The sequence below is a fragment of the Lissotriton vulgaris genome, chromosome 7, assembly GCF_964263255.1.
Source record: "Lissotriton vulgaris chromosome 7, aLisVul1.2, whole genome shotgun sequence".
In the NCBI taxonomy this organism is placed as follows: Eukaryota; Metazoa; Chordata; class Amphibia; order Caudata; family Salamandridae; genus Lissotriton; species Lissotriton vulgaris.
The window spans coordinates 541,037,620-541,053,812 of record NC_141695.1 but is presented as its reverse complement, the minus strand read 5'-3'; the positions used below and the strand labels follow the sequence as shown (position 1 = coordinate 541,053,812).

The following is a 16,193-nucleotide window of genomic DNA, read 5'->3' as shown; positions in this document are numbered from 1 at the left end:
AGCGGAGAAGCCATAGAGGGGGAAAGCCAAGCTGTAGAGGTGATCGAAGAGGCTGAGATTGTGTCGGAACAGGCCGACGAAGGTCAGGACACTAGTGAGACCGAAGTCGCCTCAGGAGAAGAAAGTAACTGGGAGATTGAATCAGATACTGAACAAGCTGAGAGTGACCAAGAGACAAGTCCCAGAACAAGGAGCAGGAGGACAAGGAGTGACGAAGCTAGTTGGCCAGAGAGAAGAAGGAGGCCAAGCTTAAAGGCACAACAGGAGAAAACTCTTGTCCCGATCGCTGAAGAGTCAGATCAAGAAGAGGAAACTACAGACTCAGGCACTGAGAGTCCAAGAAGATCGAGAAGGGTACGTGTGCCCTGCCGAAGGTACGCCACCCCAGAGTGGACTTATCTAGCAGATGTCTTGGGGACAGAAATCTGGGAGAGTGAAGAACGTGAAAGTAATCGATCTCAATCCATTTGTGGCAGTGGAGATATGGATGTTGACTCCTGGACTCGAGACTGAGGGATTACTGACTTTCACACTTCCCATACCCCCATACTTGAGTCAGATTAAAGAGCTAGTACTAAACAGATTACAATTTCCAACATTTGGTCATCAAATTCCGGAAGAAGAAGAAAAAGTCATTCGGTTTGAATTATTGGAACTTGTTGCGAGAGCTGCAGGTACGAGAATAATTGTTGTTGTATAAAGACTTTTTGTATATAAGCTATAAAGAAGAAGATAACCTAGCGCCGAGTGGAAAGAAGAATAAAATTAGGGATTACTTTTAGAGGACGGAGAAGGGTTAGGGTTGTCTGTTGTTAAAGATAAAAAGACATTGTTGCGAAAGAGACTTTGTTGATAAAGAGCACTTTACAAACTGAGAAGAAAATAAAGTAAATAAAGCAAAGACTGGAAAGGAAAAGAAAACTTTTTCGCAAAAGAAGGAGCTACGCTGTTTGACAACATGGAGAACGGCAACCCAAACCGAAAAGCTAAATGCATAATAGGTACACTTATAGCAGTGGTAATTTTTCTCATAATTACAGTAGTGACAATATCATACATAATAGGACATGAAACTGATAAAGCAATATCAGATGTTAAGCCTGTAATGACTTTGAAACCTGCTCTTGATGGGAAGAAGGAGGAGAGCAATGTTATTCGTGAAAAAGTGTTACTGGCAGATGAAGCTCGTAGATTACATGTAGACGAGTCACAGGGAAACTTTAGGTCAAATGCATATGCCAAACTATTATATGAGTATATCGATGCCATGGAGGCCAAAGATTGCTATGTATGTATGCAATTGCCGGCTTCTGTAGACAAGGGCATTAGATATCATCATCTCCCACTGACTTATGGGATAACATGTAGTTTACTGCTTAGTATATTTTATGGTAGAGAAGGGTTCGAGTACTACTTTTCAAATTATGATTCGGTACTGCCTGAAGTTCCGAATTATAAACAAATGAATAAGTGGGACTATTATAAAAAGGAGGATAGACTAGCCAAGTTCTTTCTTCCTTGGGATACATTAGATACATCATACGCACGCAGAAATAATCTGACTTGCAAAGTGTCAGAGATTGAGAAAAAGTTCATAGCACAAGTAGATGACCGATACAGAAGGCAGAAGATTTAAAAAATGTCAGGACAGTGGAGAACTGATTGGACCGAAGAAGAGAAGGCACATAAAAAGAAAGGGAGCAATGGTCCAATAGCATTGGATAGAACGCAGAAAGGAAAGTTATGTTTAACTCGAAGCAAGACATATTATGAGAGTGTATTTGTAGGTGAAGTAAATTGCGAACATGCTTTTCGATTAGAGTACTACACGAAAGATTTCATGAAGGAGATGCAAGTGATTCCTAATGTATATTTTGTATGCGGAAGAAATGCCTATGTAAGACTGCCTGACAATTGGTATGGTTCGTGTTACTTGGCAATTGTCTTCCCCAAAATATATCATGCAAAGGATTTAGCGATCATAGAAGGAAAGGCTTCGACAAGAACGAAAAGAGAAGTAGGAGATGCAGAAGTAGTAGGAGACGTATTTGGAGCGATGTTTCCTATGTTAGGTTTAATACTTAACGATGTTAAGATCAGGAGACTAGCTACAGTCGTAGATAGATTATCTGCAAGTACTGCAAGGTCATTAATGTTAATAGAAGGTGAGATGCAATCGATTAGAGCAATGGTTCTTCAGAATCGACTTGCTCTTGATGTGCTATTAGCAAAAGAAGGCGGAGTTTGCAAGGCTTTGAAGGTCCAGGAATGTTGTACTTATATTCCTGATAATTCAAAACCACTTGAGAAGGTCATAAGAAACATTACACAGATTCATCAAGAAATCGAAGATTTGACAAAAGTAAATGTTTGGGAAAAAGTAGGTCATGGAGTAGTGAAGGTTGGAAGTTGGTTTGCCAACCTTGGTAAAAGCATAGTATGGTATATATTAAAACCCGTATTAATAGTATTAATTTGTATAATCACATTGTTAGGATTTGTGAAACTATATAAATGGTATAGGACGAACCGGTTACGAAGATCTATGAGAGAACAAGAAAGGAGATTAGCTGCTTTACAAGATCAACAGTATAAAAGTTTGAGAGCACTTGAAATGATGAAAAGAGGAAATGATGTAACTAGTTCTGTTTAAAGGTGCTATTCAAATTGTATTTAGTGATGACTCCTAAAAAGTCATCAAAGGGGGGAACTGAGAGAGCGCAATTTGAATAAAACGTATATCCGAGTCATATTTAGAAGCATATTGTATAAACGTAAGAATGAAATGTATATCGAACGTGAAGTTGACGCTTATAGTATAAAGTTAACAGATGTGACCAAAGTAATATAGGAAATGTAACTGAATTCACTTTAGAATGTATTAGATTTAGAAGGCCCGTATACGTAGTGGGCTAATGTAGAAATGTGTAGAAATGCTCAAGAACAGAAGAACGTGCAAAGTAGAATTCATGTACGTGTGTAACTTTAAAATGCAGAAACTGCGAGAAATGTAACATGGAGAAATGTGCAGAGAGCATATATATAACGATGTAACAATGAGAATATAAAGTTATATTCTATGTAATTTGTATTCTATGTAAAATGTATTCACATATAAGCAAAGGATTTGCTAAATGCGATCATATATAAATGTATGTTAAAGGTTATACTGAGTAGAAGAAGTTTGTAGGAATGTTAGAAGAGTTTTAGGTCATTTGTGATTATAACCTGACTGACCAAGGGTTCGCAGGAGTGTAGTCTGCTGTTGGTAATTTAGAGGGCTCACAGGAGTCGTGAATAGCCTTCACTTGAATGTGAGAGCCAAAGAGTCTAGTTCTTGTTAGATTTAAGGTGACAAATGTCGGACGAAGTTTATTGCCTAAACATGAGAGGAGACGAGTGGAATTTGAGTCTTGTTTTGAAATGACCATTCACAAGACCAAGAAAGGTTACATACATAGTCGTAAAGAGTAAAGTTCTGATAAGGTGATAGATTTTGCTCCGAAAGTGTCAAAGGTAAAGTCGAATGAAGTCACCAGCAGGAAGACGAAGATGGCGTCTAAGGAGAAAGGTCAACTTAACGGACGACGCGAAGAGACGAAGCCATGGAAAGAGCCAGAAAATGACATCATGGGGGAAAGTCCGTGGTGGGCGTCGAAGGGGCGTTCCACCCACACTGTGATTGTGTATTTTAGGGACAGCACCCCGGGGAGAAGATAGCGAGAGCGAAAGCGAATTGCTCAGAGCGAAGGCAAGTTAGAAAGAGCAGATGACTTGAGCAGATGCGCTGAGAGAGATCAGAGCGCAAGGGAGCAGTAGGCCGAGGACCCTTAGAGATCGGATGGGTAGGCAGAGAGGGTACTGCTTCTTAAACTTAAGTTACCTTTAGAGGCTAAGAGAGTTTGAACTTCTTAGGGAGTCAAACTGCTGACACCTTTTTAGGGTACTAGAAACTTGCTAAGTAGGGATGTCACTTAGTATAGAGTAGGGACAGATTTAACTTGATTATTTTTCTCTTTCTGTAGATGACGCAGAAGAACCACTTCATATCGATGCTTTTTAATTTGCTGATTTTGGAACTGATTTTAATTGTATTCGTTTGTAGACTGAGGTTCTTTAGGGAATATATGTTCCTTCTAGTTCCTGTATATTTGATGAATTTGATCCTGAGAGGATTGTATTTGCAACTTTTCTTAATTTTATATTAAAACTTTTAAACTTTATCAGTTGTAAGTGGTTCTTCAGAGTGGCGTCAGTTAATGGGGTTTATCTAACCTATGCGGGGGTTGTCTTTTACTCAATGACAGACAACAAGCGATCCAAAATTGACGAATGAGATAAGTTATCAGATTGATCATAAAAGATATTAAAATCTCATTCCCCGCAATCTGTTTTGGATTGGTAAATAAAAAGAAATGTGTGAAAGGGGACGCACCATGTGGGGTGGAAGCTACACAGGCGCAGGGAGGGTGCAAGCAACATGGAAGGCACACGTTCAGGGGCAGAAATAGTGCAGTTGAGAGGAAGCAATACCTTGGACGTGGGTAGGAGGAAGCAAAGAACAAGGGGTGCAGAGCATGTGGAGGGGGTGAATAAAGCAAATGGGTAACACTGATAGAAACGTGGAACTGGGACGAAGAAGCAGCTGGGTGAGAAATCGGCATGGGGAGAAATGCCCACGGGCAAGTGCTTCACGGAGGGTAGTGGGGGAGCAGCACAAAAGAGAGAGTAACCAGTTTTGTAGTGGAACGGGAAGGAAAGTACAAGAGGGAGACAGCTGGAAAACACATTCACTCTTGTAGAGTGCTTAATCAAAATGATAAAAGTGGTGCCTGAAAAGTGAGCAGTGGAAGGCCACAAATAATGTGGCCATGCTCTAGGGAAAGGACAAATACAAGAAGAGGAAGTAAAGCCTTAACAAGGTAACAAATGCAAAGCCATCAAATGAGTGACAAGCCAACCAGTGGTAAGCAGTGGGCAAGGTGACAATAGGTATTTATGCAAAGGCTGTCTGGTAAGTGAGTCCTAAAAATGGTAAACAGTGGTTTCTAGGAAACCCACTGTTTTTGTCATGGGTTAGGTCTCCGAAATGCAGTTTGAGTGTGATCAGTTAGTTCTCAGTGTATTGCTTGTTGAAGTGTAAGTGTTGCCCCATCGTCTTGCAGGACCAACTGTTGTAGCACTAAAACATATGATGTATGTTGAGCCCATTTAAGTGCTTTTTTCTGTATCACTTGTGCTGAATGTGCTGGTGCTGTGAACAGGTCAGACTCCATATGAAAGGGTTGGAAATGGTATGCTTTTATTGACAGCGTGATTTGCAATTTTCTAGTGAAGTGAAACACAGAAAAGAATACACAGCTGAACAAGCAGAAAGGGCATTTCAACAACCTCTACTTCAGAACAGAGAGGCAAGAATGACTGGTAGAACAATGTGCATTTAATCTGCTCTGTCATATGCCACCATTACCTGCTTGACAAGCTACACATATACAAGGCAAGTCTATGATTGCAGCCCACCACTCATTTCCAACGTTACCCAAACATATAACCTCTCAAGACTGAGTAAATTGGGGAACGCCATTAATCAACTTTGACTAATCCAAAACATTATGTTCAAAAAGCGGGATCTAAGCTGGAATTTATATTCTTCAAAAGGGTACTGAGGGTCACATGTTCAACTTCGAGTTCTTACAATTTAAGTACCATCTGTTGAAAAAAAAGATATAATCTTCTGGAATATCTGTCTTTTTTATGTATGGCTGGGTACTTAACCTACCTGGATGGAATTGTCTCTAGTTGATACAGTGCTAGAATCTTAAATGTATCTGGAATGTTTGAAGGTGTTGATCACTCTAGGCTGATGACCAAAGGAAGGATCTATTTAAATACCAGCTTGAACGAAGATGTGTGGGGTGTGATAATATCACACTAGATCAAGTCCCTAATTGACTAGCACCTTAATATCTTCAGCAGAAAATACATCTACATGAATCAGTAGCTCCCTAATTTTATCCTTCAAAGAAATTCTGCTCCTTTGCCTAGAAAAGGCATCAGTTGTTCATTCTTGTGCATTGCTTTGAACCTTTTAAAGGGGTAGAGTTCTACAGTGACATTTTTTAAATAATTAATTTTAGGAACATCATCCAAAAACTCTGCAGACCTGTTATTTCTTGAGGATTCACAGCACACTGGATTTGTCACAGGTGTTCAGATGAATCGGCTGCAAAGACATATGTTAGAGGCAACAAAGAAGGATGTTTAGTAAAAATCTAGATGCGACCCTCATACTGACACCTGACTGAGTAGAGCACATTGCGCTGGAACTTGTATAAATAATTGCTATTGAATACATAGCGAAGTCTGAAGTTCTTTTCTGAAATTATATTCATGAATTTGGCTTAGATCTGCGATATTGCATTTTGCTGAGCAAGTTCTTAATGTTTACAGCTCTCTATCAGTCATAGTTTGATCTTGCCTTTAAGACTACTTCAGCTGTGTCGCCAGACTACTATTGTGCTTCTGTTTTTTCTTTTTTGTAAAATCATATGTAATATACATCGATAGAGGGGCTTTCGGGCAGCCAATGGGTTTCATTCATTGATCTGTTAGGTTGTAATTCACTTCTAGCTTCCTCCCACCACAACATAAAGGTTATGGCAATGGGACACTTTGCACACACTTCCTTTACTTTGAGTGACTTCACAAAGCTTCTGTGCACATTGCTCATATTTTCTTAAAATAGTTTATTTTACTTCAGTGACAAAGTTGGTTGAAAAAAGCGTTTACTTAATTTTTCTTGTTAACTTTAAATACTTAATACCTGTGCGTCTGGTAGCTGCTTAAATGGTCTTCTGACTCCTTTTTAGGTCTTGCCTAGCAAACGCAACGCATGTGCTGCTTCGCCTTGGCAAGACTCTATTGTCATCGGTTTGGTGCGCGAAGGGAGACCAACCAAGTGCGCGCCCACACAGTCGATGTGCGCGCGCATGGCGTCTCCTCATATGCTCCCACTGCACGCTTAATTTACCTTTCAGTACATATGCACGACCACATTGGGCTCCTCACACGCTCCCATCGCGCCCTTTTGATAGCGCACGCTCCTTGCAGCTTTGTCGCGCCACACCACTCGCGGCCTTGTTTTGCTTAGTGGTGTGGATAGCGCACGCTCCTTGCAGCTTTGTCGCGCCACACCACTCGCGGCCTTGTTTTGCTTAGTGGTGTCTTAGCTCCATACCAATATGAAAACTCCATTTCAAACTCACAATAAAGAAATTACTACAGGCTACTTTCAGTCAGATTTAACCTCTGTAGTCAGGACACACCTGCCCACTTAGGGTTACTCACAGAGATGAACAAAGAATGGTGGGTAAAATAATTGATTTAAACTCGGCAACCTATAAATATGTAGAGCTAGATTCTAGTCCATCATTTTTTTGCTCACTTTTCCACTCTGGCATGGGCGAACAATATGGAAATGAATACTAGCTGGGCCCTGCCTTACAAGAGCCAAGCCCTCCCGAAGTGTTGGGTGTTCCTACCTCGATAAAACCGCAGCCACGTTTGGTGCTACAAATCAAATATGACAAGCCAAGCTCCGAGAGGCTGTTCGGCTCACATACCACACACCATGTGCCTTGCATGCAGTGTGCAATCTGATCGCGACGCACCAAGATGCACAGTTGTCTGCACGCTACTCAAATGTATCTATTTAGTTGTTTCATCGCCTCTGTGTCTGTCACTTCAGTTGCAAATTAATCACCGAAGACAATTCAATATGAATTGTCTCGGTGTCCAGTTTCAGAACTCTGCTTCTGTTCCAAGCCCTGGGTTAACTTTCCGTTTTTTTTTCCCCTATGCCTGGAAAAATCCAAAACAAAAAATCCCAAATACAGAGAAAAAAAAACTTAACTGAAGGAGTCGCTGAATTTGGACATGAAATGACCTGAAAAGTCTGTATCAGGTGTACATGTTAATACAGTTGCAGGTCTCTCTGCCCGACCGTGGAGGAGAAACGTTATTGGAAACACCCACATCATGTTTGTATAGGATTTATGCCAGACAGTGCTTAGCCAGCCAGACTCATACTAGACATCCCGCGTAAAGACCACATTTCCGGTCACCTGAAAAACCTCCACTGGCTCCCCGTCAATAAGAGGATTACATTCCGCCTCCTAACCCACGCACACAAAGCACTTTACGAACTTGGACCCGAATGCCTCAACACTCGACTTTCCTTCTACACCCCCTCCCGCCATCTACGATCCTCCAACCAAGCCTTTGCTACTGTACCTCGCATCAACAAAACCACCATGGGAGGAAGATCCTTCTCCTACCTAGCAGCTAAAACCTGAAACTCACTTCCCACTCACCTTCGACTCACTCAGAACCACCTAGCATTCAGAAAGCAACTTAAAACTTGGATATTCGACAAATAATTCCCCTCCCTTCTTCAAGCGCCTTGAGACCCTATGGGTATGTAGCGCGCTATATAAATTATTTGACTTGACTTGACTTGAAATGGGCAGACGCTCTCCGGTACTGTATACCTGCACTTCTTTCATGTGAAAGGGAGAGAACCTGCACTTCTTAGCAGTGCTCAGTACATATAATGTCAGAGTACTCGCGCTTCTCAGGACTAAACAGTTGGTGAGTACCTGCACTTCTATATTTAAGAGCAGAAAGACTGCGCCAATTTTGACACATTTGTTTTCACTGACATTTTTGGGTTGTGTAGGATACATTGAACGCAGGGTAAATGTACCCCCCCCCCACCCCCCCCCCCCCCCCCAATCCCAATCCCCTTCTCCTGCTTCTAATTTTCAGTTTTAGGCATATTACCTGAACTATGTGTTTATTTTTGCCATTTCATGATTAAAACAAGCACTGGCAAAGCCAATATTTCTTGGCAATCCTAGAGCTACAGGTGTTGGCATTTTAAATCCATTTGTATGGCTCTGGGCTGTTTTTATTGATAAACACAAATGCATTGATATTGCCAACGCCTGTAGCTCTAGGATTGCCTGTGGTTGCCACTGAGCCCAATGTGTTTTTCCCTTTTACTCTGACTCAGCCTGAGTCACAGTGAAATGAAAATGACTCCTTTAAGGGCCCTCTTCCCTCTCCCTTCCTTTTTTTATGAGGAAGCTGATGAATAATATGAGCTGAAGGCTATGGTAGGGCTTTTGAGTCAAGGGCTGGCACTTCAGCAACCGTGAAGGATTCAGGGAAAGAAAAATGATAAATCAAAGGAGTGGGTAAGAGAGAAACAGAGAGGGGACAGAGACAGAAAGGAAACAAAATGTATATAGGTGAGAAAAAGAAAAACAGGGAAGAAAGAGAAAAAACGTGTAGAAGGATGAAAATCGTCTGGGACCCTTGGATTTGGTCAACCTCAGCACATTAGTAGTACTTTTTTGGGATTCTAACATTTCAGAACGACCTGGAAAATATTTTAGTTTTAGAAAATGTTTTCCAAAAATTTGCTGTAAAACTCACTGTTTGGCACTTCAAAAATTTCTTAGGAGCAGAGCAACCATTCGCCACCAACACCAATAGTTTTATAATAAGAGTGAAGGTTATTTTACTTTTCTGACTACTCCCTTCCGTGCTAATATTTGTGAATCACGCCACTCTGTCACGGGGATAGGTAACTATTCCTATAAAAGTTTATCACAAAGTGGAGTGGTGTGGCTCACTAGTTAGAGGCGGCAGACCTAGAAGCAGAGGACGGCCTGGGACCAGGGTTCAATTCCCGACGCGGCAGGGTCTTGAACCAGGGTCAGCGGGCTCGATAATTCTCACTTCGGTGCCTACTCTAACCAGGGATCACACTCGGCAACTCTGGGCATTAGCTTGCCTCATCTCCACAACGGCCCCCCACAAACGCCGGGGATGCCTGGTTTCACCTTGGAGATACCCAGGAGGGAACATCTCACAGGGAAAGCCAGGACGGGTTCCCCAGCGGTCTATAGCGCCAGGACGCCTACGGGTAGCAGTGCGCTTTACAAGACACACACATTTACATTTACAAAATTAGCGGCCCTGGCTGCACCCAATAAAGACTCGTATCTTCTTGTTAAATCACTGCCGTCTCGTTTTGGCATTCACTAAGACCCCATCACCACTGCAGCACACACCTGATGCCTGGGATTCCCAACTGCAGAATCACAACAATAACACTTCCAACAAACCGAGACGGCTCTCCACTCTATAGAAAGAGGGAGAGAAAAATATGCAGGCGAAATGAGCAATGATCATAAAGTAAATAGAGGGGGAAGGCTGACATCCAATGCCAGCTCACCCCCGCCCCCTGCCCAGACTTGTGCGTCGAGCCAGCTGATCTTGCAGTGTTGCCATTTTTTTATGAACTCACTTTGTCGTGACTAGACTGTCAGATTTCACAGGCGATGGGGCAGGAAACAATGACTGGAACTGCAGCTCTTATTGGGGAAAAGCGGGTTTGCTGCATCCGGGACTGTTTTAGTGTTACAATTTATGAGGGAAACGGGAGTATGGATGGATCACTACCATCATGTTTTTTTTCTCCCTTCTCCTCCTGACCCTTCTTGCTTTGCACAGTGCGAGTTAAAACGACCATTTCATGTGCTATGCAAAAGGTCTCGCCTTTATGCGGATTTAAGCTATTGGCATTATAAATTACCATGCCTATTTTTTTAGTTTTTTAAAACATGAATAAAAGGCATTGACATTTACAATGCCAATAGCTTAAATTCACGTAAATGGAAGACCTATTGCATTGCAAATGCTTGTTAAATTTGCTGCTATATAGTTTAAAGTAACATTGGCTGCAATGTGAGTGCTTGGTTAGGTGACAATTAATTTTTGCCTCATTACAAATTAATAATTCTCTATTAAGGAATGATTTATTTTTCTCTTTCACAATTAAGTATAATATAAAGCATGGCACATTTTGTTATATAAAAAAATGTCAGTAGTTAAACGGCCACATTAGTCAATGTTTTTAATTTTAAAATGGTTATTGTAAGTTTAAGGCCGCTACTTTTAGGTGGCTGCGTGTTCATTTTATTCTTTTAGTGAAAAGAAACATTGCTCCAGTTTGTCAAGGCCAGACACAACGGTGTTAGAAATGTTTGTTTTTAAATTGTACGTTGTATTACCATGTTTCTGTCTTATTACTTCATTTTGGTGTCTGTATAATTTTTTTGCTTTTTTTTATTTATTATTTTAAAGATAATAAGCATTTTTGTTAGAAGTTCACCCTGAAGTTTACTAAGATGCTGTGTTACGTCTGTCAGTCCTTCTCGGTGCACTAGACTCCCTGCGTAAACTGTCTTGGGTTTACTGGTAGAACCTCTACCAGCTGATGTCTGAATCCAAAACTTTTGGCTATTTCATCTTGGTGGTGCGATGTATTTAACGTGTCTATTCCTAACAGCATAATGGTAGTGTCTTGGAAAGGAAACCGAAAAACATATCATTATGTTGAGCCATCAGGAAAAGGGGTGGAATTGACTTCAAACCATCACATATGGCCCTATTACCATGGAATGGATCAACAAAATGTTGCTTTGCCTATGCACCGAAGTTCTTGGCACCATCTTGGTTGGTTGCAGTTTTGCCCCCGGTGCTTTCTCCTGTGAAATTTAATTAAAAGTACTTGTTCAACCAACATGGATCGTGGGCCAAAAGTACTGTTGTGCTTTGATGGGAAAGACTACCATTAGTACAAACAATCTTTTTACACACCCCTTAAGTCTCACTCACTAGTTGGAGTCCCACATTCTGCTAAACAGTATAACTCCTGGCCTTTCTTGTTTCTCCACTGACCTGAATAGAATCAAATTTGAGGTAAAACACCATTTTTATGTGAGAATGTACTTTAAATTCCAGAAGCCTAAAAGCTCACCTCTGTGGACTCTGACATTCACATCTCTGTATTTTGCCGTCTGGGCTGAGTTCTGCTCCACATCAATTGGATTCATATAGCCTGTACTATGCTTATCCTATCTTTTTGCAAAGGTAAGCCCTTCAATCCTGGGGAGAGGATCTCTGCTGCTGTGTCCAATATCATTTGTTCAATTTTGCTTGGAGACCGCTTTGATACAGAGGATGAAACCTTCTTGACTCTGCTAAGAATGGTGAACGAGAACATCAGCTTTTTGGGAAAACGTGGCTTTCAGGTTGGTAGATTTTGCAGAAGTAAGTGGCTAATTGACTATGAAAGTGTGAGTGAATAGACGGGTCAGTGATCATCTTCAAGCGTATTGGTTCCAATCTAGCCCAGGTGGTTTCTGTTCAAAATGTATTGCCAACTGTTTTATGATATCGGCTGTGGACAGGTCCAATATAGGAATCTGGAGATTATTCAACAGATTGTTGCCTCTGCTGCTGGTATGACTGACCTTTGATTGTCTTGCAACAGGTTTGCTGGCCTTCAATTAAACCTGTTGTCCTGTAACCATCCTGAGTTCCGGCCAACATCTCATGTCTATGGGTGATTTTAATGCAGTTCTTGGTGGGCTCTTATATTATCACAAACATGACCCCTAGAGGACCCCTAATTGTCCAGTGTTTGTGAACAATCGGACAACTGTTGGCTACCAAATACAGAGAATTGTGAAGTTTCAGTTTCCATAGCGCTTAAAACTGTAATATTCACAGGTGTGCAGAGGTGTTATTTCTATGACCTAGTTACACATTGTAATTCAGTTGCATCCTTTCTCTTTCCCTCCCCTCTGCTCAAGTATTTCCTTTGCACTTTGAACTCATGCATTGCTTCAGTTCTCTCATTACGTAAAACATTACAATAAAACATGCACAAAATACAAAGTATCTTTTAGTTTCATTCTCTCACTCATGATGATACATCTTCATCTTGTTCTCATTAAGCTACCTTGCAAGTGATGGTGAACATTTTGCACACTAGTACATACCTTGCCTAATTGTTCCCTCCCAGGTGGCTAAACACTCACAAAGAAAAAGGCACATCAAAGTATACTGGTTTACACATTGGTGGAAAGAATGTGATATTAAAACCGTAGCAAACTCCGTTTCCCTCAACAGTACAAACACATCAGATCATCATAATTTTTTTGGGGGGGGCATGAAAAACAAACTTTGCAAGCTAAAATAAAAATATCATCTGCCATAGCACATTTATACTGATTGACTTTCTTCAACAGATGTACAACACATTTCCTGGCATTCTCAAGTGGCTTCCCGGTGAACACAATAAAATCTTTGAAAATGCCAGGATGCTGCAGAGCCATTTGCGAGGCCTGATTGAGAACCATATTGCCAGCCGGGATCCTAACTGCCCACGGGATTTTGTTGATTCATTTCTGAACAAAATGGATGAGGTGAGTGTTGCTTCTCTCGCCTTTTTGTTACTACTTAGAGTTGTTTGACAACTACATAAATTGTTGGCAAATTAATACATTAATAACCTAATTCTATACGGATTGCTCATGGACTGCATCTGAAATGTTGACTAAAATCAAGGTGCATTAACAGTAAACCCTGGTAAAACAAAAAAAGTGTAGTTAACATCTACTTTTCTGGAATGGTTAGTCTCTTATTAGGCAATAGATATGTTTTACCTGTGTCATAGGCACTCAAGTCACCACAGTTATTTAATGCACTTGTTCCATGTCCAACACTAAGATATAATGAAAGTGGTTCTCTTTGACTTCTAGCTGTTTTCTATATGTAACTTGTAAATACAATAAATCTTTGTAAAAGCTGTACATCGCGCCGCATTGAAGTTTTCTTTTGTTTTTGAGTCCATTTCAGTCTGTTTTGACAAAGCACGTCTTTGGTTAACTTATAACTGATGAATTGAAAGCGATTTGGTTTTGTGAATAGAATTATTATACCTCATGTACACACACATTTTTCCAACCATTGGTGATGTTAATCAAGTTATAATAGGTAAGCAGTTCTCCACCTTCTCAACTCTTTCTTACTGAAGTTACAACGCACCTTCCTTCTTTCGACTATTTCTCTACTTAGATAGTAATATACCTGAAGAAGTTAAATTGCTCACTGCTGAGATGTGTTGGACACCCACAATTTATCTAATTGGCCTGAACACAGGGACCATCTAATTGGTCACTGGTTAACCAGGCGGACTGCTTGACATTCCGTCGGGTATGACTAGCTGTCCTGTGAGCAATCTGATTGGTCAGAGGGGCTAACAAAACATCACTTTCCTTGAACCAGCTTAAAACCTTAGATCTTTTACCTCTCCTTTCGACATAGGTAGTTTATATGGGACTAACGGCCAGACCAGAAGAAGTAAACTGGTACTTCTCATTTGGAGGACTCGAACAAACAATTGATTTGCTTAGACTAAATGTGGTGGAAAGATATCCCTTGTAGACTGGCAATAACCTCAGATTGTTACCCTCTTCTGATGCTTTAGCTCTTCTGGTTAGATGTTATAGAGAGAGACCCCCAAAAGACTTGCACACCATTTTGGGAAACAAACATTCAATAAGACATCAGCCTAAACAACAAAAACTGTAATATTAAAAAAAAATATATATATATATATATATATATATATATATATATATATATATAGTGATTTTTTTTCTTCCAACATGCATTTTAAATGAGAAAATATCTTCATGTAGCCTACATAAAATATTGAGGACAATACTCTACTTAAGTGTTATGTTGCAATTCCTTTAACAGTCCACCACTTTTTGTGGCTATAACTGCATTGCATTAAGGCCTTATCCAAGTTGCAATGGATGCTCTCATCTCTCCAGTCACTTCAGAGAATTCTCTTAATCCAATACAATCTCTGGAATGTCCATCCATTTAAACAGTCATGTTGTTGGCTTTTATACAGAGGACACCCACCACCAATTATTTTGATTCATAGTATTGCGTTGGTAGCAGGCATACAGTGGACAAACACTTTCTGTGTACTTTGCTTGTGGTTTTATTGAAGTAGCGATGTCCCTATATTGTACAAAGATGTCTGGGTATAGTATTTCATAGTTTGATAGTTGGTACTGAGAACGGGGAATCTCCTAAATGTTTCTATAGTAGTGTGACATCGTGAGAACATGCCCAAATGTTCCAATCGCACTACTAAGATGTGCCTGATTGTGTTGACCTGTAAAAGGAAAGTGTGACTATTGACTTCTCTCACAGAATAAATGATAGTTGAAGGTTTTTGTCTATGTCTAAAACACTTTTTGGGAGGAATTGAGTTGTGGCCCAGGGAGCAGCACCATAAAAGCTGCAATGAGTTGAGTGATATGCTGCCTCATATGTATACCTGTTCTTTCTGGTTTGAGATTTAGATTGCTGTGGAAAATCCAACAGTTGGTTTTAAGAAGGTATAGGTTATTGCAGGAGCTGACAGTGATGGCTCTTTATTGAGTTAAAGAATTATTTTTGTCATCCGTTTGGTTGTAGTAGCTAAATTCAAAGATTCCAAAAAGTGTTGAAAGTATACAGAGTTGAGCATTCAAGGGTATTGGTGTAAATATGGAGCACTATAGAACGTATCTGATAGCTTGCATACTTTGAAACAAAATTGGGTGAGGCAGATTTCTTAGTATATGCCTGAAAGAAAGAAGTCTTCTTGTGGAGGTCGTGATTACTGTTACCCAAATACGTAACCAGTTAGAGCATTGGTTTACGGTGTGTAAATTCTCAAATTACTATCTTCTATAACCCTTGCTGATTGCCTGTACAATAATACTAATTGTTCTTGTGTTCTACAAGTTTCTACACCAGCAATTTACCTACTAACATCCCATCACCCACCTTCCATACCTCTGAATGCTTTAAGTAAGAGCTGGGGTACTACAAACACAGATGGTCACAACCACCAGAAAGGCCAACCAATCAGGCTACTTTCTCCACTGCAGTTCAGGACCGTACCACTGCAGAGTATCATTTATGTCCTGCTATTCGTGAACAAATTTAACAACTGCATCTAAATCTTCTTTGATGTCTTGGCTTCATTCAACCCCATCAATCACCTTTGATCACCATCTCAGCATCTTGTTGTACCCCCTCCCTTCGACACTTGCCATCTGTTTTTCTTATCCTGGTTCTTTCAGCTCCTTGATTCCCTTGGGTAATTTGTTCCAATGTCAGTACATACATATACAGACATAACCTCAGTTGGTTAACCTCTTTTTCCTTTTTTTTTTCCTTCTTTTTTAAGCCAGCAGACAATAATT

The 16,193-nt window shown here is 40.4% G+C and overlaps 1 protein-coding gene across 1 annotated transcript in view; it reads left to right on the top strand.

The window, feature by feature from the left end:
* The window catches only part of LOC147702001 (cytochrome P450 2F3-like), a 211,713-nt gene that overhangs the window by 115,552 nt on the left and 79,968 nt on the right, over positions 1 to 16,193 (top strand). The window contains exons 4-5 of the mRNA XM_086930616.1: positions 12,004 to 12,164; positions 13,167 to 13,343. Coding sequence (XP_086786742.1) covers positions 12,004 to 12,164; positions 13,167 to 13,343 — 338 coding nt within the window. The remainder of the gene's footprint in view (positions 1 to 12,003; positions 12,165 to 13,166; positions 13,344 to 16,193) is intronic.